The sequence below is a fragment of the Emydura macquarii genome, unplaced genomic scaffold (assembly GCF_026122565.2).
Source record: "Emydura macquarii macquarii isolate MOO-44397 ecotype Brisbane River unplaced genomic scaffold, CSIRO-AGI_Emac_v2 contig_1043, whole genome shotgun sequence".
In the NCBI taxonomy this organism is placed as follows: Eukaryota; Metazoa; Chordata; order Testudines; family Chelidae; genus Emydura; species Emydura macquarii.
The window spans coordinates 12,540,458-12,564,870 of record NW_027131180.1 but is presented as its reverse complement, the minus strand read 5'-3'; the positions used below and the strand labels follow the sequence as shown (position 1 = coordinate 12,564,870).

General features: G+C 43.8%; 1 protein-coding gene across 1 annotated transcript in view; it reads right to left on the bottom strand.

The window, feature by feature from the left end:
- The window catches only part of USP9X (ubiquitin specific peptidase 9 X-linked), a 255,793-nt gene that overhangs the window by 102,983 nt on the left and 128,397 nt on the right, over nucleotides 1-24,413 (bottom strand). The window contains exons 16-19 of the mRNA XM_067545137.1: nucleotides 18,705-19,047; nucleotides 16,898-16,993; nucleotides 15,284-15,495; nucleotides 3,009-3,249 (exon numbers count right to left, since the gene is read on the bottom strand). Coding sequence (XP_067401238.1) covers nucleotides 3,009-3,249; nucleotides 15,284-15,495; nucleotides 16,898-16,993; nucleotides 18,705-19,047 — 892 coding nt within the window. The remainder of the gene's footprint in view (nucleotides 1-3,008; nucleotides 3,250-15,283; nucleotides 15,496-16,897; nucleotides 16,994-18,704; nucleotides 19,048-24,413) is intronic.

Genomic DNA, 24,413 nt, shown 5'->3' with positions numbered 1-24,413 from the left:
GTTTTCAAGTACATAAAAGTTTGTTATAAGGAGGAGAGAGAAAAATTGTTCTCCATAACCTCTGAGAATAAGACAAGAAGCAATGGGCTTTAAATTGCAGCAAGGGCAGTTTAGGTTGGCCATTAGGAAAAAATTCCTAACTTCAGGATAGTTAAATACTGGAATAAATTGCCTAGGGAGGTTGTGGAATATCCATCATTGGAGATTTTTAAAAGCACGTTAGACAAACACCTGTCAGGGATAGTTTAGATCAGTGGTTTTCAAACTTTTTGAGCTGAGCACCTCCCCCCCATCCGTTACAATTTTTGTCACCCCCCCAACCCATACAAAAACAGACCCATGCAGTATGCTTGATAACATGATCATAAACTTAAGTGAAACCTTAATAGAACTCTTACTAAATTGCCTAGACCTGTAAGTTTCAAATACACAGATACTTAATGTGAAGGGTATGCCTGTTTATCAATTTGTGGGGAGATTTTTGAAACAGACACTCTGAGGTTGTCCTCCACTTCCAGTCTCAAATAGTACTTTGTTTTTAGCACAGCCAGAGCACATAATCCAATCTCACACAAATAAAATGAATCAAACTGTGAAAGAGCTTTGATTGCATACTTTGACAAAGTTGAAGATTCTGAGCCAATTTTTAACCAAAAATTTCCCAAAGACTGTTTTTAAATTGAATTTCTAGTGTCCTATCATAATGAATTTCAATCAGCTTCTCCTGAATGTCATTTGAGAGTTGCAAGAATATCACTGGCTCAGCCACAAAAGGTTGGATACTCCAGTCATTCAGGGGTGCATTTCCTTCAGGAAAATATTTATCCAAACGGGCTGAGAAAAGTCAAGCGATTCTTGATTGGCTCCACAACGCTCAATAGCTCAGATTCTGTTTTCTCGATAGCATCAGTTAACAATGGGAATGGAATGCTCAAATCAGTTTCGATCTGTTTTCCAAGCAAAGAGATCTAGCTTTCTCTTGAAAGCCGATATCGTTGTGCAGGTCAAAAATAGTATTTTCTGCTCCTTGCAATGAAACATTTAGAGAATTCACTTTGTCAAAAATATCAGTAAAATAAGCCAAAAGCACAAGTCAGCGGGTATCAGAGTGTGTCTGCACTGCTGAAATTCAAATCCAATCAAAAACGTAGAACTTCATTTCTCAGTTCATAAACGCATTGCAACACTTTCCCCCTGGTTAGCCACCTGATATCCATGTGAAACAACGACACATAGTGCTCTGCTCTTATTTCTGCACAAAATTTTGCAGAGGTGTCTTTGTGGCTGAGTCTTGATAAAGTTCATGATTTTAAGAGCAGAACTCAGAATATTTATAAGTTCCTGATCCATGTTTTGAGTTGCAAGCAATACATAGTGTATCATATGAGTCCACAATATATGTGAGACAATTTCAAACACTTTGGTTTCAAGACTGACCTATTTCCAGACACAGAAAGAGCTCCATCTGTGTAGATTCCAACACAGACTTCCCACTTCAACTCATGAGAAAGTTAGGAAGTCATTTAAAATGTTAAACAGTTCAGATCGAGTTACATGAATCTTAATTGGCTTGCAGAACAAGAAATCTTCTAATATTGATGTTTCATGACAGTATCGAAGGTAAGCAATTAAATGAGCTTCCTTTGATATATCTGTTTTATCCAACTGAATTGCAAATAAATTGGATTGCAATCGAGAGATCAGCTGTGCCTTGATATTTTCTGACATGTCAGAGATTCGGCGGCCAACTGTGCTGTCTGACATGAAGCTCATTTTTAACTTCTCTGCTACACTGTCACCAACCATTGTCCTGCAAATGTCAATCATAGCTGGGAGAATTAGTTTTTCCCCAGGTGCTTGGCAATGCTATATGCAACGTGATATGATGCTTTTAAAGCACTGACGGGGTGGACACCATATTTTTCTTTTTCTATTTTATTAATTTGTTGCTTTCGTGCAAAAAAGTCTGTTCTTTCCTACCAGATCACCATGTTTTGTTTCAAAATGGCATCTTATTTTATTGGCTTCAGGCTATCGTTTGCTAAAGTTATTACAAATTGAGGCCTAATTTCTCCATTACGTGCAATGGAAGTGAAAGCAAAATCCAAATATGCTTCAACATATTTTCTTGTTTTTGCAGATTTTTTTCCTCTATCAATTTTAGCCATTTCAGCTTCTGGCTTTCGTTATGGAACACTACCATCTTTTGGCAATAAGTACCAATCCATTTTTCACCACACAATAAGAAAAATAGCAAACTCACCAAGAGAATAAGCACTGCACAAATGCTTATTGTAAGGACAGCACATAATACTAAACAGGAAAGGGAAAAGTAATTGTTGCTGTAGAAATGATTAGCTGGCGGTGGTGCTTCCACGCTGGGGGTTCCTTTTGGGAGCCCAGGGGCAGCAGGGCTTCCCTGCTCTCAGCTCCGGGAAGCGGGGACTCCCATGCCCCTTACAATGTTCCTCCACACCCCTGGGGGGGACACACCACAGACTTTGAAAACCTTAATGCTTTGTCCTACCATAAGTGCAGGGGACTGGACTAGATGATCTCTCGAGGTCCCTTCCAGTCCTACAATGCTATGATTCTAAGACTGTCATAGCTAAATTCAAGATGGAACATTTTGTTTAGCACAAATTGTTAACACATTTCAAGGGACCATTCAAGGTGAAGTAGCCCTTTAACACCTCTCCTGTCATTGGTGTGCAGGAAGCTGTGGGGGTAAGGGAGGAATGGGTTAAGGTTGTTGTAATAAGCCATAACTACATTACAGCTTAATTATAATTATTGTAGTCTTAATTCTGAGTACTTTTCCCAGATCTGAAGAAAAGCTCTGTGGAAGCTCAAAAGCTTGTGTCTCTTACCAATTGGTCCAATTAACGATATTACCTCATCCAACTTCTGTCTTTCATTTCAAATAATGATATTCCTGCTCTCATTTCCCCCAACAGTTATAGAAGTGAAGCAATATTTAAATAATTGACTTAACGAATAGCACTCACCGTTTTATCTTTGAGATTTAATTGTCCAATTAACTTCCTATCATCTGCAGGATCTACCAGCTCACCACCAATAAACAGTTCTACTTTTGTATGTGCACTGTTGGCTTTAATACGATTCAGAATGCAACGCCGTACTGAACCAATTGTGTCATTTGTGTGAGACCAAATATCCAAGTCTTCTACCTGCCGACCTTGGTTTGGAAAACGAACCACCAGCGTAATATGTTTACCACGAAAAGCTCTGCAACACAAATGGAGATGACACGCTAAATAAAGTCACTGTTGCCAGCATAAAACAAGTCAAATTAAAGTGATTATTTTTCTTCCAGTCATTTGTACAGCAACTATTACAGAACGATTTTCTGAAAGTCTGTTGGGAATGTGCATGCATGACTATTTTGTGCATGCACTACTGCATGTAAATTGGATATTTGTGCATGCGTAAGTCAGAATGGAAAGTGCACACCCACATACTTACTGAAAAATCAGTTGTTCTATAGATGGCTTATGAACACACACAACTTCAAATAAACCTAAAGTAATTATGTAGTTGAAATTTTGGTTCTCTTTCCACTGTTTGCAATTCTCTGTTCAAATTTTGAAAATAAAATTTCAGTCCTACTGGTTTATTCTGTCCAGTGTAGCAACTATTTTTTATTCTTTTTGCAGCATATAAATCAACATGAATTTGCCTTGTTTAATTCCTTGATGTAATTACTGATATATTATAATATATAATTATTTTTATTTATATTAACTTTTGCTCACATGACTGTAGTAGCAGCTCGAACATATGGCAACATCATGATTAATAAGTGATGTTTCAAAATTTCTTGGCAGCAACAGTGAATTAAAAAAAGATTTACTAAATTCAGAACATTCTCATCAGATAATTAACAGAGGAATTTTCATAGTGAGTAATCTTTAGGAACCTCAATTTATCCTTTACTTGTTTCTCAGAATTTAATTTGCTAATTATTTAAGTAAACCTGCAATGTTTAGCAGTTAAGTCTTCTCTCTTACTTTACTCTGCTTGTGACAGTCATTTCCACAGCAATCAACTGAAGTAATCAACAGAAGACAGCTGGTATATGATTGGTAAGATTTGAGACAATCTTTTACCCAAGCAGAAATGTCTGAAATATCAAAGTGGACACAGATAATGGCTGCTCATGTTAATTGTTTTGTGTGTTTTGGGGTTTTTGTTTTTTACTTTTGCTCCAATATAAAAATTTTACTTTAAGGTGATCCAAAAATGTGGATTGCAAGTACTTTACAGTATCTCTGTAAATATCTATTGATGCATAAGAATGCACTGACATCACTGATCAGAGTACTTATGCATAAGACCTGCTTTCCTGTACAAACTATATGAAAGATTTGAAGTGGTTACTTACTTACCATAATAGGATGTTCTTTGAGATGTGTGGTCCCTATCTGTATTCCATATATTGTATGTATACGCACCATGCACCTGAGTCCAGAGATTTTAACAAGTGGTGTCAGCTGACCCACACATCCACCTGCTCCCAAGAGAAGGTATAAGAAACCGTGTAGGTTGATGCCATCTCAGTTCCTTTTCTTACCAAGAATCTAATCATATCCGAAGCACAGGGGATGGAGGGCAGGTAGAAGCCACACATCTCGAACAGCCTCCAGCTACAGTAAGTAAACTCGCTACTTCAAGTGCTTGTCCCTATGTGTATTCCACATGTGGGAGAGTCGCAAGCAATCATCAGACAGGAGTGGATGGGAGGAAGCTGACAATGACGATGCATGCAGCTTCACAGCACAGGCTTAGACTAGTTCATAATGTCTAGCTAATGTATGTAGGGAGTTCCAAGTGGCTGCTTTCCATATGTCCTGCATCAGGAACTCCTGCAGGGTTGCTACTGTTAGTCTGCACTCTCGTGGAGTGGGCCATTACATCGCCACAAGATGGCATGCAAGCTAGTCTGTAGCATTTGATAATCTTAGAATCATAGAATATTAGAGTTGGAGGGGACCTCAGGAGATCATCTAGTCCAACCCCCTGCTCAAAGCAGGACGAACCTCAGCTATATCATACGCAGACATAAACCCACTTAGAAATCCTTTGAGAGAATATATGCTGATAACAGGCTCTCTCTGTTATCACAATGAAGAATCTTGGAGATTTTCTGATGGACTTGTTTCTTTGTAAGTAAAAGGCCTGATGTCGAGGAAGTGAAGTCTGTTCCCTTAAGGAGAAATGTGGGGTTTCAGGAAAAAAACGGGTAAATGAATACACAGGTTAAGGCTGAACTTGGAGACAACCTTGAGTAGAAATTTAGGGGGAAGATGAAGGGATACTTGTCCTAGTGAAATACCAAAACGGAAAGGGGGAGGAGTAGGGAGAAGAGAGGGGGATCTACCATGAGGGCTCCGAGCTCGCTGACCTTCCTGGCCGAAGCAATGACCACTAGAAATGGCACTTCCATTGAAACATGGGACATAAAACATGTCGCTAAGGGTTCAATCAAAGGTCTAATAAGCTTTGATAGCACAAGTTCAGATACCATAGTGGTGTGGGTTTAGAGACTGACAGAGAGGCCTTGATGAGGCCCGTGTTGTAGTTGTGTGGGTAAAGACAGAGCGTCTGTCTACTGGGGAGAGGAAGGTACTAATGGCTGCTAGATGGACTCATAATGAGCTGATCGAGAGACCAGACTTCTTTAGAGATAAGAGGTAGTCCAGAACTATCAGGATGACGCTCAGAGACTGGGTGAGATTGACTGTGCTGCACCCAGGTGGAGAAGTGTTTCCATTTAGCTAGATGGCAGGTTCTGGTCAATTCTTTCCTACCTCTGGGTAAGTATAGCCTGGACCGGGGCTGAACAAGAGTGATTTACCTCTGATGCCCATCCAAACACTAGGCTGCAATGTGGAGTGAGCCCTGGTTGGGATATTTGACTGTGACCTTGTCCTGCATCAGGAGTTCTGGGAACAGGAGGATCTTAATTGGAGACACTGAAGCACTAGGAACCAACACTGCCTGGGCCAGCAGAGCACTAGGAGAATGACGCTGATCCCAAGCATCGCCTTGGGAGTCATGGCCTATGGCTCCCCTGGAACAGTACAGGGGAAGTTTCTTGTTTGTGATCAAAGAGGTTCCATGCAGGTGTGCCCAGAAGCATGAAGATGTCTGTCAAAACAGAGTCCTAGATTTCCCACTCATGGCCCGCGGAGAAATGCCTGCTAAAGTTTTCTGCTAAGGAGTTGTAGATACCCAAGAAGTATGCTGGCTGGTGATGATGTGCCTGATATGGGAGCTCCAAAGAGTGACTGCCTCCAGACAAAGTGGGAGAAATTTAACTTCTTCTTGTTTATGTAGACCACAGTGGTGATACTATCCGATGCTAACTGGATGTGGAGGGAGCGAATGAGCAGAAGGAAGGCCTTGCATGCAAGTAGAACTGCCACAAGCTCCAGGATGTTGATATGTAGTCTGGCCTCCCGCTTGGTCCATGTGCCTTGTGCAGTGTGAATGATCAGGTGGGTGCCCCACCCCAGAAGGGACACATCTGTTACAATAGTGGTGCCAGGAGTGGGAGTGATGAAGGGAACTCCCACTTGTACTTTGCCTGGGTCTGACCACCAAACAAATGAGGCAATGATCTTGGTGGGGATGGTCATCCTGGAATTGATGTAGTCTTTGTTGGACAACTAGTTTGAACTGAGCTAGGCCTGCAGGTAATGTAGATGAAGCCTGGCAAAAGGTGTTACATAATTACATATTGCCATATGACCTAGCAGCAACAGGAACATCCAAATTGTAGTCCCTTGGTCTGCAGGAAATCAAAGGAATTAGGTTGCACATCATCATCACAAACCTTTCTGTTGGGAGAAGGGCTCTTGTGGAAACAGAGCCTAATGCCACCCTGGTGAAGTTTATTCTCCTCGTGGGGATAAAGTGGATTTTTCTCTATTCAAGCAAACTCCCAGGGCTGTGAGGCTTTGAATGAGGTATTGAATAGCCAACCTGACCTCATGTCAAGAATGGCCTACCAAGAGCCAGTTGTCAAGATATGGAAAAACTGTGTGGCCCTGACATCTCTTCTGAGCCACCACACAGAGAAAACTTTAGCGAACTCTCTGGGTGCTGTTGCTAGTCCAAAAGAGAAGACCTGGAATTGGAAGTGCTCTTGGCCCATGATGAACCATAGAAACCTCCTGTGGGGTGGGGGAGAGAGATGAACCTCTATATGAAAATATGTATCCTTCACATTGAGAGCTGCAAACCACATCCCTTCTTAAAGAGAGGGGATTATTGATGCCAATGTAACCATCCTGAATTTTGACTTCTGAATGAAGATCTTGAGTTGTCAAAGATCCTGAATGGGTCTCCATCCTCCGTCTTTTTTGGGCACTTGGAAATACATAGAATAGAACCCTCTTCCTTGACCCCCTCAGTGTAATAGGGATTCTGCTTCAAGTTGAAGAATTGCCTCATGAGAGTGGTCGATGAAGGAGGACAGAGATGGGAAGAAGATGAATTCCATGGAGTATACCTGATAGATAATTTCCAAGATCCAACTGTCAGTCACGATTAGCTCCCAGTTGTGGGCATGAGATGACCAGAGTGAGATGGCCTCCAAAAGGTGACAGAAGGAGGGGCAAGTGACAGCAGAGACGGTGAGCGGGTCTTGACTAAAATGTCAAAATGCTGGGAATGGATCGCAGCCATGGTGGCAAAAGGGGTTGAAAAGCAGGGTCTGTCTATTGTCTCTTGCAGGGAGGCTTGGTAGGATGCTGAATACATGAGAACACATGAGGTGGTGGCAGCAGTGGTCTTGATTTATAAGTCTGCTTCTAGTGCTTTCTCCTTGGGGCCAGTGTATAGATACCCAGGGAGTGGAGGGTAGACCGTGAGTCCTTTAATGAGTGGAGAGAATAATAAGTCTTCTCATTGAAGAGGTTGGACTCAAAGGGAAGGTCTTGGATAATATTCTTCACCTGCCTGGGGAAGCTTGAGGACTGCAACCATGAATGCCTCCTCACAACAATACTAGCAGCTAAGCTTCTTCATGCTGTATCTGCTCATCAACTGCAGCCTAAAGAGCCATTTTTACCACCAGCTTGCCCTCCTCTAGCAGGGAGAGGAACTAGGCTCTCTGTCTTGAGAGAAAAGTTTGTCCTGAAAGGCAGCCAGCCTAGAGTAGTTATTAAAGTCATATTTGGCTAGCAGAGCCTGGTAATTGGCAATGCAGAACTGCAAACCCACAGAGAAGACCTTTCTCCCCAGGAAGTCCAGTCTTCTAGAACCCTTGTCTGAGGGGGTCATTATTAAGTATTGAGACTTGTTAGCAGCCTGTACCATCAGGGAGTTGGGAGCAAGATAAAAACAGGAATTCAGCTTCCTTTGCCAGAACAAAGCAGCACTTCTCAGTCCTCTGAGATGGAAACGCAGGATACTGGAGTGTGCCAGAGCAATCTTGCCAATTCCAATATGGCCTCATTAAATGGGAGAGCCACCTTACTCAGGCCCTGAGGATGCAGAATGTCCAACAGTCGGTGGGTGTGGGTCTCTGACTTCCTCCAGAGATATCTAGAGATCACTAGCCTTCGAAGTAAGACTTCGAAGTAAGTCCTGGTATTGCCTACGGTAGTTTGGTGGGGATGTGGAAAAAGTAGAGACTGTCTTATCTGGGAAAGAAGACGATAGTCCTGTAGGCATTTGCAGTTCCGGTTCAACGTCTAACTTCTCCTCATACACCAAAGGAACCAGTTGTTGGCACAAGGGAGGAGAGGGTTTTAGATGTCCAGTATAGAGCTCCCACAGTCAATAGGTCCAGAAAGAGGGCCCAACAGTTTGAGGGAAGCCCCACGGCAAGGGAACCATCAGTTCCTAGGGAGGTCATGTTCATAAGGATAGCGACCATAAGTCCTGGATCATCCGTCCAGACTTTGTTCTCTCTGTGGAGATGAAAGAAGGACTGGTTCACTGGATTTGGCTGAACCCCAAAACTGATCCTGTTGTAATGGCAGAGCCGTCGGTACCAAGGCAATCCTGCCTAATCGCTATAACTGAGAAGTTCCTGGGATACAAAAGCAACATGGTCTTCTGGAGCACTGGGCCAGAGACTGCAGGTAGGGGAGGAACATATCCTCTGGTGCCGTAGAAGTCTCTGCATTATGGTGCGTGGGGATTTCCAATGGTCAGCACTGACAGTACTGATGAACTCCTGATTATGGTGCATCCTTTGGGCGGACATGTAGGCACCACAGAGTCTGGAGCTGCACTTGTAGACAGGACCAGTGGATAACGGTCCTTGTGTTTCAACACTAGAATCACTGACAGAACTGAAACACCTTACTCTCCACCCTGGGGGTTTTTCCACAGAGCCGGTTCCTTGGAGTCTGTGCATAAGGGCTCATTCAACTTCAGTGGGCTCGGGGAAGGACTGCATCTTTTATGGACAGTCTTTGGACCCCATGAAAGTGTCCCTTATTCTCATGGGAAGTCCTGGAGGAAAAGTCTTTGGCCTTAGACACGAGGGCTCTGCTTCTAAGCACACGCTCAAAGGGACACTGCTTGTTTGGTACCGTTGATATACAGGGAGCTGGGGGGTGTTTTCGAACGAGCTGTCTGTAGCACCGCTCTGCCAAAGTCCGCATCGTCCTGCGCCTGCTGGACAATGGCATAGTGGGACATGAAGGTGTGACCAGACGACCAGGTGGCAGCCTTGCAGATGTCTTGCACAGGCACTCTCGCTAGGAAGGCTGCAGACGAAGCTTGAGCTCTGGCTGAGTGGGCTGTAATATCCCCGGAAACGGCACCTTTACCTGTTCATAGCAGAACTTGATGCAGGAAGTTAACCACGATAGATACGCAGAGCGGAAACATGTAAACCTTTCATCCAATCAGCTACGGTGACGAAGAGTTGTGTAGATCTCCGGAACAGTCTTGTGCGCTTGAGGTAGAATGCTAACCCCCGTCTAATATCTATCATGTGCCACCTCCTCTCCTCCTCCAAACCATGCAGTTTGGGAAAAAACACGGGGAGAAAAATATCTTGGTTATAATGAAATTGGGAAACCACCTTAGGCAGGAAGGCTGGGTGCGACCACAACTGAACTTTGCGCCCTAATCTCGGAAACCGTCCTTGCCGAAGTAACGGCCACCAGGAAGGCCACTTTCCACGACAGCAGCAGTAAAGGGCATGTAGCCATGGGCTCAAAGGGCCCCCCACAAGAGCCACAAGAGGACCAGGTTGAGATCCAGGGAGGCACTGGGTCATGGACCTGCAGCTAGAGCCTCTCCACCTCTTTCAGGAATCTAATTGTCATAGGCTGGGAGAAAATGGATCTCCCTTGCAAAGGCTGCTGGAATGCCGATATAAGCCGCTAAGTGGACCTTCATGGTTAGCCCCTGGAGTTTTATTTGCAACAAGTACTCCAGGATCGCCTGTATCAGCGACAACCCAGGCAAAATCCCCTGGTACATTGCCCAACAGGTAAATTACTTCCATATAGCCTGATACATGACCTGTGTGGAAGGTTTCCTGCTACCTAGTAGGATTTGCTGGACTTGCACCGAACAGGCTCGCTTGTCTGGGCTCAGCCATGGAGTCTCCATGCCATGAGGTATAGGGAGTCCAGGTCCGAGTGTAGCAAGAGACTGTGATCCTAGGACAGGAAATCGTGCCATCTCAGAAGCTGCAGCGAGTGGGGTGATCGATAGGTCCAACAGCATGCTGAACCAGTGCTGGCACGGCCAGGCCGGTGCAATTAAGATAACATCTGCCTTGTCCCTCTTGATTTTCAGCAGGACTTTGTGAAGGAGAGGAATGGGCAGAAATGCATATATGAAGCTCCCCGACCACTGCAGAAGGAAGGCGTTGGAGTGCAACCTGTCCTCCAGACCGCAGATGGAGCAGAACTGTGGGCATTTCTTGTTCCATGGTGATGCGAATAGGTCCACCTGGGGAGAGCCCCACTGTTGGAAAATCATAGAGACCACACCTGGATGCAGCGACCAGTCGTGGCGGGGCAAGAACGACCTGCTGAGGTGGTCCACCTCATCATTCCTCACTCCCAGGAGGTGAGAGGCTCTTATGTGAAAATTGTACCTCACCAAGTCCCACAGACAAATGGCTTCTTTGCAAAGGGCTGAGAAACGGGCTCCCCCCACCTGTTGATGTAATTTATGGCCACTGTATTGTCTGTCAGTACCTGCACCACCTTGCCCGCAATAAAGTGGAGGAACACTCCACATACTAATTGAATAGCCCATAACTCTTTCACGATGATGTGCCTGTGCCTCTCCTCCCTCAACCAGACCTCTTGTCTGCCGAGGTTGGTGCTGATGTGGGCCCTCCACCCTAAGTCTGAGGCGTCCGATACCAGGGTGACTGACGGGACTAGCTCTTCAAATGGCACACCCCTCAACATTGCTCGGGGGCTCTGCCACCAGTCTAGTGTGGCCAGGATCTGGGGGGGAACTGTAACCACCCAGTCCAGGGAATGTCTGTTCGGTGCATAAATCAAGGCCAGCCACAACTGAAGAGCTCTGAGTCTTAGGCAAGCCAGCCTCATCACATAAGTGCAGGCCACCATCTGGCCTACCAACTGCAGACAGTGTCTGGCTGTTGTCGTTGAGCAGAAGTGCAGGTGAGCAATGATGGCAGACATCGCCTCGAAGTGTAGCTGGGGTAGGAAAGCTTTGGCTTGGGATGCGTCCAGGATCGCCCTGATGAACTCTATCCACTGCATCAGGGTTAATGTGGACTTCTGCTCGTTTATTAACAGGCCCACCCAGCTGCAGGTGGCGCATGTCAGATCTACACTGCTCTGGACCTACGCCCTGGACCTGCCACAGATCAGCCAGTGATTGAGGTAGGGGAAAATCTGGACACCTCTGCACCTCAGGTGCGCTGCCACCACCACCATACATTTTGTAAACACCCTCAGGGCCAAGGAAAAGCCAAAAGGCAATGCTGCAAACTAGTAGTGGGAACCAGTTATGAAACGGAGGAAACGCCTGTGTCTGGGGAAGATAGACATGTGGAAGTAAGCGTCCTTTAGATTGAGGGCAGCATACCAGTCTCCTGGATCCAGGGAGGGGAGACCATGCGAAATTTCAGCCTCTTCAGATATTTGTTGAGACGGTGCAGGTCTAGTATAGGTCTTGGACCCCCTTTTGTTCTGGGAATGAGGAAGTACCTTGACAGTACTGGGACAGCCCTAAGGACTGCAGCCACAAGCACCTGCGCATGCAAATGGCGGAGGCCATGGCTCTGCCCACCGAGTCTGCTGCATCCAAAGACACCTGCAGTGCTACTTTGGCCACTGTGATATCCTTCTCCAGGATGGTATTCAAGTCCAGTGCCTGGTCCTAGGGCAAAGTGTTCGCAAAGCGCTTTAGCGAGTCCTAGTGATTGAAGTTGTATCTGCCCAGGAGAGCATTCTGAGTGGCAATTTGAAACTGCAGACTTACGGTTGAATAAACCTCTCCCCCGAACAGGTCCAATTTCTTCTTATCTTTGTTTTTTTGGGGTGGAACTGGGCTATCCCTGCCTATCCCACTGGTTGGTTGCATCTACCACTAGGGTACCAGGAGATGAGTGGGTGAAAAGGTATTCGAATCTTTTGGCCGGGACATAATATTTTTCTTGGTCCCCTTAGAAGTTGGGGCCACTGATGAAGGGATCTGCCACAGGGCCTTCACTATCTTCAATACCCCCTCATCCATGGGGAGGTCAACCTGGGCTGGGATGGCTGCTGCCTGGAAATTAAAGAGACTGTCTGATGCTTCCTTCAGCTCCTCCGCCTCCAACCCCAAGTTGGAAGCAACCCTCTTGAGAAGCTCTTGATGTGCCTTGAAATTATCCAGGGATGCAGAGTGTCCCTGGGTAACTGCCTCATCTGGGGAAGAGGAGGAGGACTGGAGGGGCGCGGTGAGTGGTGGGATCCCTTCTTGCTGATGAGGGGCCCCAACACAGGTTCCTTCCTGGGGGGTCTGAATCGTCATCGGAGTTGAACGATGGCCCTTCTCCGGCACCTGTATTGTGAACTGCACCCCAGACAACATGAGTGACTGTGGACCTGGCCCAACAAGAAATCCCCAGGCCCCAATATGGCCATTGAGATGGCCACTGTCCTTGAGGCCATCCCAGGCTGCCTGAACCAAAGGGTGCTCTGGCATCTTTTGTTGGTGGCAACGACTTACCCGGGGGCTGTCCTCTCAAGAGGACACCAACTTACTGTCAGACGACCACGGTGGGGCTGTCTTGGAGGCTCCCGCTGCATGGTGCTGAGTGGCGGAGGAGCTATGACCCAATCTGTGGGTGCTCCAGCGCTCTGGAGAAGGGCCTCTTGACGACAAGACCTGGTGCTGAAGCAGAGAACCATGCTCTGACTACGAACTGGAATGTCTGGAGTGGTGCCTGGGCACTGATGATTTACAGTACCGCTTCCCTCTCGATGCCGAGTCAGCATCCAGCAACCGGGTTCTGCACTGCACCGGTGCGGGCGAACTCCTCAGTGCCGGGGAGCGGTGCCGACTTCCTTCTGGGGGCCGACCTCCTGCAGGTGACCCAGACAGGCGCCACCTCCTGGAACAAACTTCACCAGATGCAGGGGATCATGACTGGTGCTGGGAGGGCAACCTCGCTCTGTGCTCTGCAGATGCGGGATGCTCTGGTGACCGTGACCTGGAGCGACTCTCTGGCCGAAGGCAGGGGCAGGGGCGACATGGGCAAGGCCAACAAGGTCCGTGATGCCTGAAATGCCTCCAGTGTCGACGGTGCTGGCAGATGCAGAGAAGCCCTCCCACTCCCAGGAGTCAGAGGAGGCTCTCTGGTTGGAGACATAGACTCCAGCAGTGGCGAGCAAGTCTCCACTGTCTGGCTTCAGTGCAGCCCCATGCTCGGCCCTGCTTTCTTGGACGGTGTAGGGGAGCATCCCCACTCTGTATGCTGCTTTCACTGCTTCTTCCTCAATAGAGAAATTGTCCGGTGCCCAGACGGGACTGGTGCTGACGGCGCGCTCTGCACCGATGCCATGCTCAGTACTGAAGTGGAACGGGTTGGTTTGGAGGCTGGTCTGAGTGCTACATCCATTAGTAAGGCTTTCAAACGGATTTCTATCATTTTGGGTCCAAGGTCTGAAGGCCTTAGAAATTTTGTATTTATTTTTACGATGAGCTTGCCTTAGGCACTTTAGGCAACTATCATGGGAGTCACTCAGCGGAAAGGCCTTCTCACAGGAGGCATATGGTTTGAAACCCGGTGACCAGGGCATGCCCCGCTCCCGGCAAAGTCCCAGCCGGGACTATCCTAAGTGACTAACTACCACTATTAACAACACTTAAAATCTAATCTACGTAACTAAGACATACAAATGATTAAAGCAAACAAAAGGGATTGAGCATTTGCGATACAAGCAGAAGCAGTTCCAGCAACTGTCACAGACGAAAAAAAGAAACTGAGGGGGCGTAGGGCTGGCAGCACCTCGTATACCATGGCATGTGCGCGGGGTTCCAGGGGGCACCGAAACTGACCCCACATGTACTGCTAATGGAAAAAAAGTTCCGGTAACCATGCACGAAGGCGCGCACACACCTACAATGGAACGGACATGAGCAAGCACTAGAAGACGATGACACTGGATTCTGACTCAGACCACGAGGCAGTAAGAAGGAACTGAGAGGACAGAGACTCTCACTGCTTTTTATACCCTTGTTTGGGAACAGAAGATCTACTGTGCACATGCAGGCCCAAGAACACTGCTTGTTAAAATCTGAATTCAAGCACATGGTACACATGCACACCACATGTGGAACACACCACACAGGGACCAACATATGAAGAAAAAGAAAGGCACTCTTGTCAATACAAAAAATTAAATATTTTAAAATAAATAAATAAATGGAAATACAGGGGGAAACAAAACAGTTTAATGACACTATATGACCAAATACCAGAAACAGAATTAATCCTAGTTTTGTTACCCACTTACCTTCCACCTGTATGTTGATGCCTACCTACTTTACAAAGGAACTGTTAAAGTTGTTTATTTGTGCGTATCTTTAGAATGCCTAATAAATGTACTATATCCATTTAAAGGTGTTTTTGAAGAAAATTAAATGTTATTTTTCTCAACTGCAGTTCGTAATATTCACTTAGGATAACTAAAACATGATTTTTTTAATACACTGGTAAAGGAAGTGAAATTAATTTCCAAACAAACATTTTCCATGGCCAAGATCACTTTAGTGAACATCAATCATAGTAGTTCTGAGTTTTTCCACAAACCTTGACATAGGTAGAATTGTTCTCTCTTCATGGTAATCACTGTCACACTCATTTATATACTCCCTTAAAACAGTCAGTACTCGCACCATTCGTATTGCTTCTTGCCTTGCACAATTAATACTGTCTTTATCTCCATCCAAAACACAAAGTGTATCATAGGAGGCCTTCAAACGATCAAAGCAGGATTGAATGAAGTCTTCATGGATCACTACCTAAAAATAACGTAAAGAGAAATTGAGACAATTACAAACTATTACATAACCACCTTTCAGCTGCATAATCAAACATTATATACTACGGAATCTTAATTGAAAACCAAATCTTTACTCAAGATTATTCACAACATTGGTTTTCTCCACACTACCTACACTTGATAACTGGATCTAATATAGTGTGTGTTTTTTTTTTAAAGGAATGTTATCAGTGCTAACACTACAACCTGTGTGTGAACAGTACAAACATTACCCTTCATCACACTGACTTGAACCAAATATTTGAAATGTAAGCAAAGTGCAACTCTGTGCAGGATACAAAGCTGGGCTGCTCTCTCATTTAGTTGCTTACCACAGACATTATTATGGAATATTTACATATCCTTCTGGCAGATAGTACATATAACTTTAAGACTCTTTCACAGACTAAAAATCAGATAACTAAGGAAATCAGAGTGTAGCAAGGGGCTGTGGGTTAAGAAGTAGAAACTAACAGTAGAAGCAAGTAACTAGCTGGAGGTGATCTGGAGAGTACAAAAATCCTCAAAAAGTTTTGGAATTATAATGTTTTCAAATGTTCATACTTAAAACTACTGACTTTAAGAAAGGCACAGAAGCCTTCCATTGCTGCACTGCCTCCCTGGCTCCATAGTTGCAAATGCATGAGCAAGCTGGTAATAACACTGCCCACAAATACTATCTTAATAACAAAGGAGATTTCAAAAATCCCAACAGTTTACTCTTTCCCTGAGCTTTCCAGAAACTTGCAAGTCTCTCTCACTTTCTAATGAAACATAAAAATAGGAAAGTAGGAATCTTGAGAGAAAGGATTTGATTCTCCAGGGCTCGGGTCACATGGCTTACTTCTGAGAGCTTTTCAATTCTTCCTTATGTGAAGTAAAATGAATTCAATGGTTGCATCAGCCGCCATTGGCATGACCTATCCCCAGCCAGCAAACACACTGGATAGAAATATCACATACTTCAACAAAATGCAAAACTAGTATTTGGCATGAGCCACTATTTTACTAATGGAAATAGAGCTAAAAAGCGCATTAAACTTTAGTGATTTCTCAAAAGCCAGTAATTTTTGTTTTTAAACACTGTTAGTAGTAGCAGATCCCTAAATCTCAACAAACAGCTAAAGGGAACTAAAGGGTGGGTTCACAAACATGCTGTACATATTCAAATCTGTACATGGGCAATAGCGCATTCTCCAAGAGGGCGTTCCATGGATGGAGAGAGTCAAATTTCCAAAATTTAAGCTTTAAAAATATCACAATTAATGTTAAATTATACAATAACCTTTACTCAATATTTTATTACAGTCAGCTCAACTTTTTTTTTTTTTTTTTTTTTTTTTTTTTTTTTTTTTTTTTTTTTTTTTTTTTTTTTTTTTTACCTGATTAACTTGTAACCTTGGACCAAGATTAGTATAGATCTCTTTAAGCAGATCTATTGCTCTGCTGGCAATGTCATCATTTCCCTGAATCACAACCTAAAGCAATAAAAAAGTATTAATGCATTTTAACTCTTTTTGGTACCAGGTTTAAACAACAAAAGAATTACATCTGAACATATCTTCACAGCAGTGGATAAGATATTTCTTTTCATTCATCAGGACAAAAAACAACTAGGGTACATAATTAAAATACAATTACTGTAAATTATCTAAATGACCCAAAACAACATTAAGAGTCAATCAACTTAATTTAACTGTTTGAAAAGAATTCACTAGGATCTGCAAAACAGATTATGCTTTGTAAAACGGCACATAACATTTGCTTTAAGTATCTCCATGCAATGTTTCTAGTGTCACTAGTTTTAAAGAATATGCATGCCTGTTGTATCACTACCAACTAAGTTTGAGGTCCACAAAAAATGTTTATGTAGTTGCAATTAAATCAACCTTCCAATGATCTAGATGTACCAGTACTTACAAGATTTATGTTAATATTAGTTAGGACTTCTGGGCAACTAAGTCAAGAAGTTAACAGAATTTTTTAATTAAACAATTGAATACCATTAAAGACCTCTGTCAACTCAAAATTATCCATGTCACCGTTTAAGCTAATGAGGTTTAAAATTATTTCAGTACCTAGAAAAGGAATGTTGATCCTAATTTGAATATCTGAAAACTTACTGCTAGCCACTGGCCTGAATAGAAGCTGAAAAGCTGTCATAAATTGGTCCCATTAAGAAGCAGGATAGGAGCTCCATGATGGCCTGTGCACTTGCCAACTGAAGCGAAGGGCAGATCCAAGGACGTTACTGCCCATAACTGACAGCTCTGAAGAGCGTCCTTCTAGCTTCTCGATTGGGCATATCCCAGATGTCTTGATTACCCTCTAGGTACTTCGAGTACTTTACAAAATAAAACATTAATGCTGATGCGGTAGTGAAGTCATTATCTGTTAGACATTAAAGGTATTTTGAGAAATGGAATCCTGAAAGTTGGACACTGGGGTTTATCGACTACTCAGTTTAATAACTACCATGTCTACATCAACTGGCACCTAGAAACCACCAATCTTGGACCAAAAGGATGTCTACTCTTTCATCCAAGAGACAGCATTTGTAAATCCGCAGTAGTGAGTATAAGCCCAATATTCAATACAGTAAAAGGATCGAAACAATGTTAATCTTGTTCAGAGACGAGAACTTAATACCTTTTCATTACTTACAAAACACAAACTAATTATATGAGCCAGTTTCTGAGATGCTCAAAATAAAAGTTCAGTTCCTTTTTCTGCTAACTGAAAAGATATAGAAGCTTCGCCCACACCCCCAAATGTTACTGGCCATTAGTAAAAATTGTGATTGCATAAGTAAAATCACTGGTGGGTGAGAGTGTAAGGTAAATGAACAGTGCACGTCAAAGATATTTTAAAAATTAAACAAATGGGATTGTTTTTATGGTACAAGCTAAACCTTAATCTCACATACACAGACATTACAAATACACAAATTTAAAAATTATTCCTTTTTTCTTTCTCTGTCATATTCCGGGTTCAGGGTTCAGCCTGGGAAATCATTAACTTAAGAGTATAAAAAGAAAACAAAACAGTCGATTTTCATTTATTTTGTTTGAAAAAAAGCTTGCTTTTGTAATTTAAGTCTACACATATTCAGTTACCCAAACTCCATTTTTTATTTTTAAACAAAAACTTAGCAGTTAGCCATTTGGAGGTTTTCCCTTCTGCACTTACTCTCCAAAGATAGTCTAATCCTATTAATTCCAAGTCATCCATCATATAGGCTCGTCTCTTCGCTACTAGCTTTCCTTCTCGACAGTTCACAGCTTTGAAGAAACGTTCAAAACATTTCATTCCATTTTCTGTTAATAGGGAAGGATCCAACTGAAGCACATTATTTTCAAAGAAGTCCTTATTAATGTCAGGGTCTAAATCTGGTTCATCACCCATTAGTTTGGAATACCACTTAAAACAGGCTTCACGATCACAAAGATAGACTGCATTTTCAGCTAAACACTTCCATATTTGCTTCGCCTGAGGAGCACAGAGCCACAGCTGACCATCCTTCAATAAAAATCTTAAGCAAAACAAAGAGACAATTAACACCACTTACTGACATCTTAATTTTAGAGACTCTAAAATTACAGTAAGCAAATAACCATATAAATATTAATATTATATATGTATAACATATATGTTATAGGCCTGATTCTGAAAACTTTTACTCACATAACCAGTCCTCACTCACATGAGTAATCCCACTGTTTTAGTTAAAAGTAAAAATTTACAGCATCAGGCCCCAGAATTCTAACTATGTAAGGAAAACAGATTAAACAAAAATATGCATTTAACTAAGATCATTACTATACAAATGATGCCATGACAAAACAAATTGAAGTTTACTTTCCTTATTAAGCAAAAGTATGTTTAAGCGACCATATTACTGGATTTAAAAATTCTTAGCCCTCTTAATTCTGAGGATGCAACACAGTGAAATGAAAAATTACATCTGACAATGGATTGAGTTATTGATATAGGAATGGAGGCAGAAACAAAGCGTGGGACATATTTTGACGTTTTACATTTACATTAATATTACAATAAATAATAAACCTCTCTGAAATTTTTTAGTGAAATTCTAGGGTACCTAATTCACAGTTCAGAAACTAAGACAGAATTACACTTCACGCATCTTTTAATTCCAGCAAAGGTCTTGAAGAAGTTTTTAACTCTGTGTGAAAGCTAACCCTAGTAATTCTTCTGACAATATTTCAGGAGAATACACAGTAGATTGTACTCTTCAAGAATCAGTTATGTATGGATCAAAGTAATATATTCTGATTGTATGTGAAAGAAATAGAAAACTAAGCTCTTACATAAAATTGTCTGTGCAAATCCTTTACAGTATATTATGACATGCAATTATAAATCTTGCGATATTATTTCCTAATATACAACAAATAAAATCACTAACAAACTTCAAGAAAAATATAGTGTAACTATTAGAATATCAGAGAATGAATTGTTTAAAGATTGGTGGCCAGGGGTTAACCTCACACTATTTGATCAAGTAACCAATTAAGAGATTATTTACCTGTAACTGGAGGTTCTTTGAGATGTATGGTCCTTATCTGTATTCCACTGAGGGTGGGTTTAACATGTGCTATATGCATCTGAAGCCACAGAATTTGAAAGTAGTAGTGTCTGTTAGTGCCCTTGCATTGTCCTCAGGGTTTCATCTGAGGCAATAAAGTATGGGGCAGACCAAGCGTGTCTCCAGTTCCTTCTTCACTGCAAACCAAATAGATTGCAGCAGACAGGAAGGAGAGTGGGAAGCAGAATATAGATAGGGACCACACATCTCAAAGAGGCTCCAGTTACTGTTAAGTAACCTCTTGCTCCTCTTCTTCAAGGGATGATCCCTACTGTATTCCACTGAGCATGATTAACAAGCAGTACCTAATTCCGAGGAAGGTGAAAGGAAGAGGAAGGAACAGTTGAACAGAGGACAGCTATGCCAAATGAGGCATCCATTGCAGAGTACTGCATGCCAAGGTGTAGTGTCAAGTGAAGTTCCAAACTCCACATATGTAGGGCGACCATGTGTGGAAGCGGCACATTATAGAGAGTAGTCATGGCCGACGCGGGGCTCTTATGAAATGGGCTGTCACCCCAAGGCGAGGAGGCAGTCCCGACAACTAATAGCAGAGTGTAATGCATCCTGAAATCAACATGGAAATCCTTTGTATGGAGATCGCCTGCCTCTTAATCCTCTCAGCTGTAGAAATAAATAACCTAGGGGACTTCCTGATTGGTCTCATTCTCTCCAGGTAGAAGGCCAAGGCTCTGTGGATCCTGATGGAGTGAAGGCGCCACTCCTCCACTGAGGCATGAGGATTTGGAAAGAAAGCAGTTAAGTGTATGGGTCGATTGAGATGAAACAGGGATATGTTCTTTGGTAGAAACTTGAGGTGGAGGCACAGGAAGACATTGTCCTTATAGAAAGTGGTGAAGGGTGGGGAGGTCCGCCTCATGGCCTCAAGTTCACCTATCCTTCTTGCCAAAATAACAGCCACCGGGAAGGTCACTTTCATAGAAAGGAGGAACATAAACCATGAAGCCAATGGCTCAAAGGGTGGTTTCATTAAGCTGACAGAATGAATTTGAGGTCCCACTGGGAACAAATAAGTTGCATGGGTGGGAAATTCCTGAGATGACCTTTCCAAAACCTGGTAGTCAACAGATGAGTAAATTCAAAGTGTCCTTCCACAGGAGGGTGCTAAGTGGACCTTGACAGAATTAAAGGTGAGTCCCAACATCTTCAAGGATAGGAGATAGTCCAAAAGAAGGGGAATGTCCATTTCCTCTGGGGAAAGAGTCTTTCTCCTGAGTACATGAGACAAAGCGTTTCCACTTGGCCTGACAGAAATGCCTCGTGGATTCTTTCCTGTTGCTCAATGGGATGCTCTGCACTGCCGATGGATGAACACTCCCGTTATAGAGAAAATGCCATCCAAATGTCAACCTCTGAAGCGAAGCACACATGGATCAGGATGTCTAGGAAAGTGGGCAGGAGAAGTGGGGGACAGGACAACATGCGGAGAAGACTGAGAAGCCAAAACTGATGCAGCCAGAATACGGCAATCAGAATGACCGAGGCCCTCTCCTGCCTGATCTTATGGAGAACATATGGGAGCAGTAGAAAGGGGGAGGGCGTAGTCGAGCTGGTCCAACAAGGACGACGAAAGCATCGCCTTGAAAGTAGATAATGACACGCCACTTTGAACAGCATGTGCTTGCATTTGTTGTTGACCTGAGAGGAAAAGAATTCTCTGGTCAGAGACCCCATTGACTGAAGATATCGTTTACTACAGAGTCATGAAACTCCCACTCATGTTTAGCAATGAATCTTCTGCTGAATCTGCAATCACAGTCTGAGTCCCTGGATAACAGATTGCTTATCTTGTGGGCAATACACAGGATCTTGTAAGCAATGCACCAATCCCATAGATTGACCACTTCCGTGCACAGAGCAGTGGACCTCATGCCCCGTTTTTTGTTGATGTAATAAACCATGGTGGTGTTGTATGACATGATAAGAACATGATGGGAGCAAACGGAAGGTAGAAATGTTTGACATGCTTATCGTACCGCCCGGAGTTCTAGAATGTTCATGTACCTCCTGGATTCCTGAGGGGTCCATGTCCCTTCTGTCATGTGCTCTCTCACGTGTGCTCCCCATCCTGTGATAATTGTCCTATCCAGGGAGAATGGGGATCCCGGAACAGACCTGCCATGAGTCTGTTCACTACTGGAAGGAAGTGAGCACCACGGGGGAGAGGGGAGACTGTCAGTATAAAGTCCATAGAATGTCATGTGATTGAATACATTCTCTGAAGCCACATCTATAAACTGCAAAGGTGGAGGTGAGCAAAGGCAGTGATATTATGTTCAGGCTGCCATGTGGCCAAGGAGGAATAAGCAAGTTCTGACCAGGACAGACGTCGCCCAGGTAGTCAACAGTCCAAGTTTCTACAGAGTCTGGAGCCTCTCCCTTGGTCGGTAATCTCAGCTCTGACAGACTTGATTGAGGCCTCGATGAAGTCCAGCAACTGTGTGGGAATCAAAGTTATTTTTTCAACGTTGACATTGACTCCCACGGATGAAAGGAGCCTGAGCAACTTGGAAGTCAAGATTCAAACTTCGTCTCTGGATGATGCTGCTAGAAGCCTATAGTCGAGACAGGGGAAAACAAGCGCCTCAGAGTGCCAGAGGTTAGCCGCTTTGATGAAGACCTGGAAAGAGATGAGACCAAAAGGAAGAACCTTGTACTAAAAATGCTTAGGGCCCACTGTGAATCTGTGGGTTGGATGGATGTCTATGTAAAAATAGCCATCCTGCATATCAAGAGCTGTAAACCACATATCTTTTTCTAGAGATGATATGATGGCTGCTAAGGTAACCATACGAAACTTGGGCTTCCAGATGAGGCAGTTGAGGCAACAGAGGGCCTCCACCCACCCTTTTCTCGAGTCCCAGAAAGCAAGCCACATAGAATCCTGTGCCCAGACACTTTGGAGGAACGTGCTTTATCGCTCCCTCCTTTGCAGTAAGGAGTCTACTTCTAGTGTAAGGATGTTGTTGTGAGAGTGGTCCCTGGAAAGAGATCAGACCAGGGGATGTGGATGAGGTAGCATGGTGAATTCTATTGTATACCCATAGTGGATAACATTCAGGACCCACTTGTCCGTTGTTATTCCACTCCAGGATGGTAAGAAGAGTGCTAGATGGCCCCCAACTGGGAGTCGGGCTGGTTGCAGGGCAGTAGCCACGGTGGTTAATGGCTCCCCAGCCACACTCAGAAATATTGTTTCTGAGACGTTTGAACATGAGATGAAGACTGCAAAGGCAGGCCCAGAAGACGACATCGTAACGTCTTCTGATGCTTATGAGGAGGTTCGTATGGCCTCTGATGGAAGAACTGCAGAGTCCTGTATCGCTGTGTAGGCAGTGGGCAGTAAAATTTCTGTTTGGGTGCAGGTGTATAGATACCCACCAATCGAAGTATGGCTCTGGAATCCTTGAGGGAGTGGAAGGAATCATAGGTCTTCTGATTAAACAGGGCGACTCATCAAAAGGGAGGTCTTCTGCACTTCTCTGGGAAAATCAAATGAATGCAGCCATGATTCCCTCCACAGCTATGGCCATAGCCATTGAGCATGATGAGACATCTGCAGCATCCACGGCCAACTGTAGCGCTCTTCTAGCCACCTGCTTGCCCTCCCTCCAGGAGGGAATGGAAACATGCTCAATCTTGCAGAGGAAGCTTTTCAGAAAAGTCCTCCAATTTACTATAATTAAAGAAGTCATATTTGGCCAACAAGGCCTGGTACTGCAGTTTGAAATACAAAATTGGAGACTTGCTGAAGAGAAGACCTTGCATCTCAGAAGGTCTAAGCTTTTGCTCTCATCATCTGTCAAGGTGAAGCACAGGTGTTGCTGCCGGGACCATTCTGTTGCTGCCTGTATCTCTTCTCTGCCCCCTTGGGATTAGGCAGGCAAGTGGCAAGTATGCCAAACTATTTGAAGAATGGCATAGTTGATCGGTAGAGCAACCCTACTTGTTGCCGAGGAATAAAGAATATCCAGGAGCATGTGCTGCTTGTCTTATACTTTCTCAAGTGGAATATGAAGCTTGTCCACAGAGGTCTTGGAATTGCCCCAAATCACCTGGAAGCAAGAAGGAGGCTGAAATTAATGCAGTATCTGGAAAGGACGATGGGAAAAGCTCTTGCTCCGGCAGTACCATCAGAACCAAATTGATTGGCTCGTCCTCCATAACTGGTTTGAAGCATCTGTTCAAGGATGCCCGAAGTGGAGATAGGGGCAAAGCCTCCTGCACTGAACAGGTGGGTTCTGAAGATGGGTACTGAGGCCAGAATC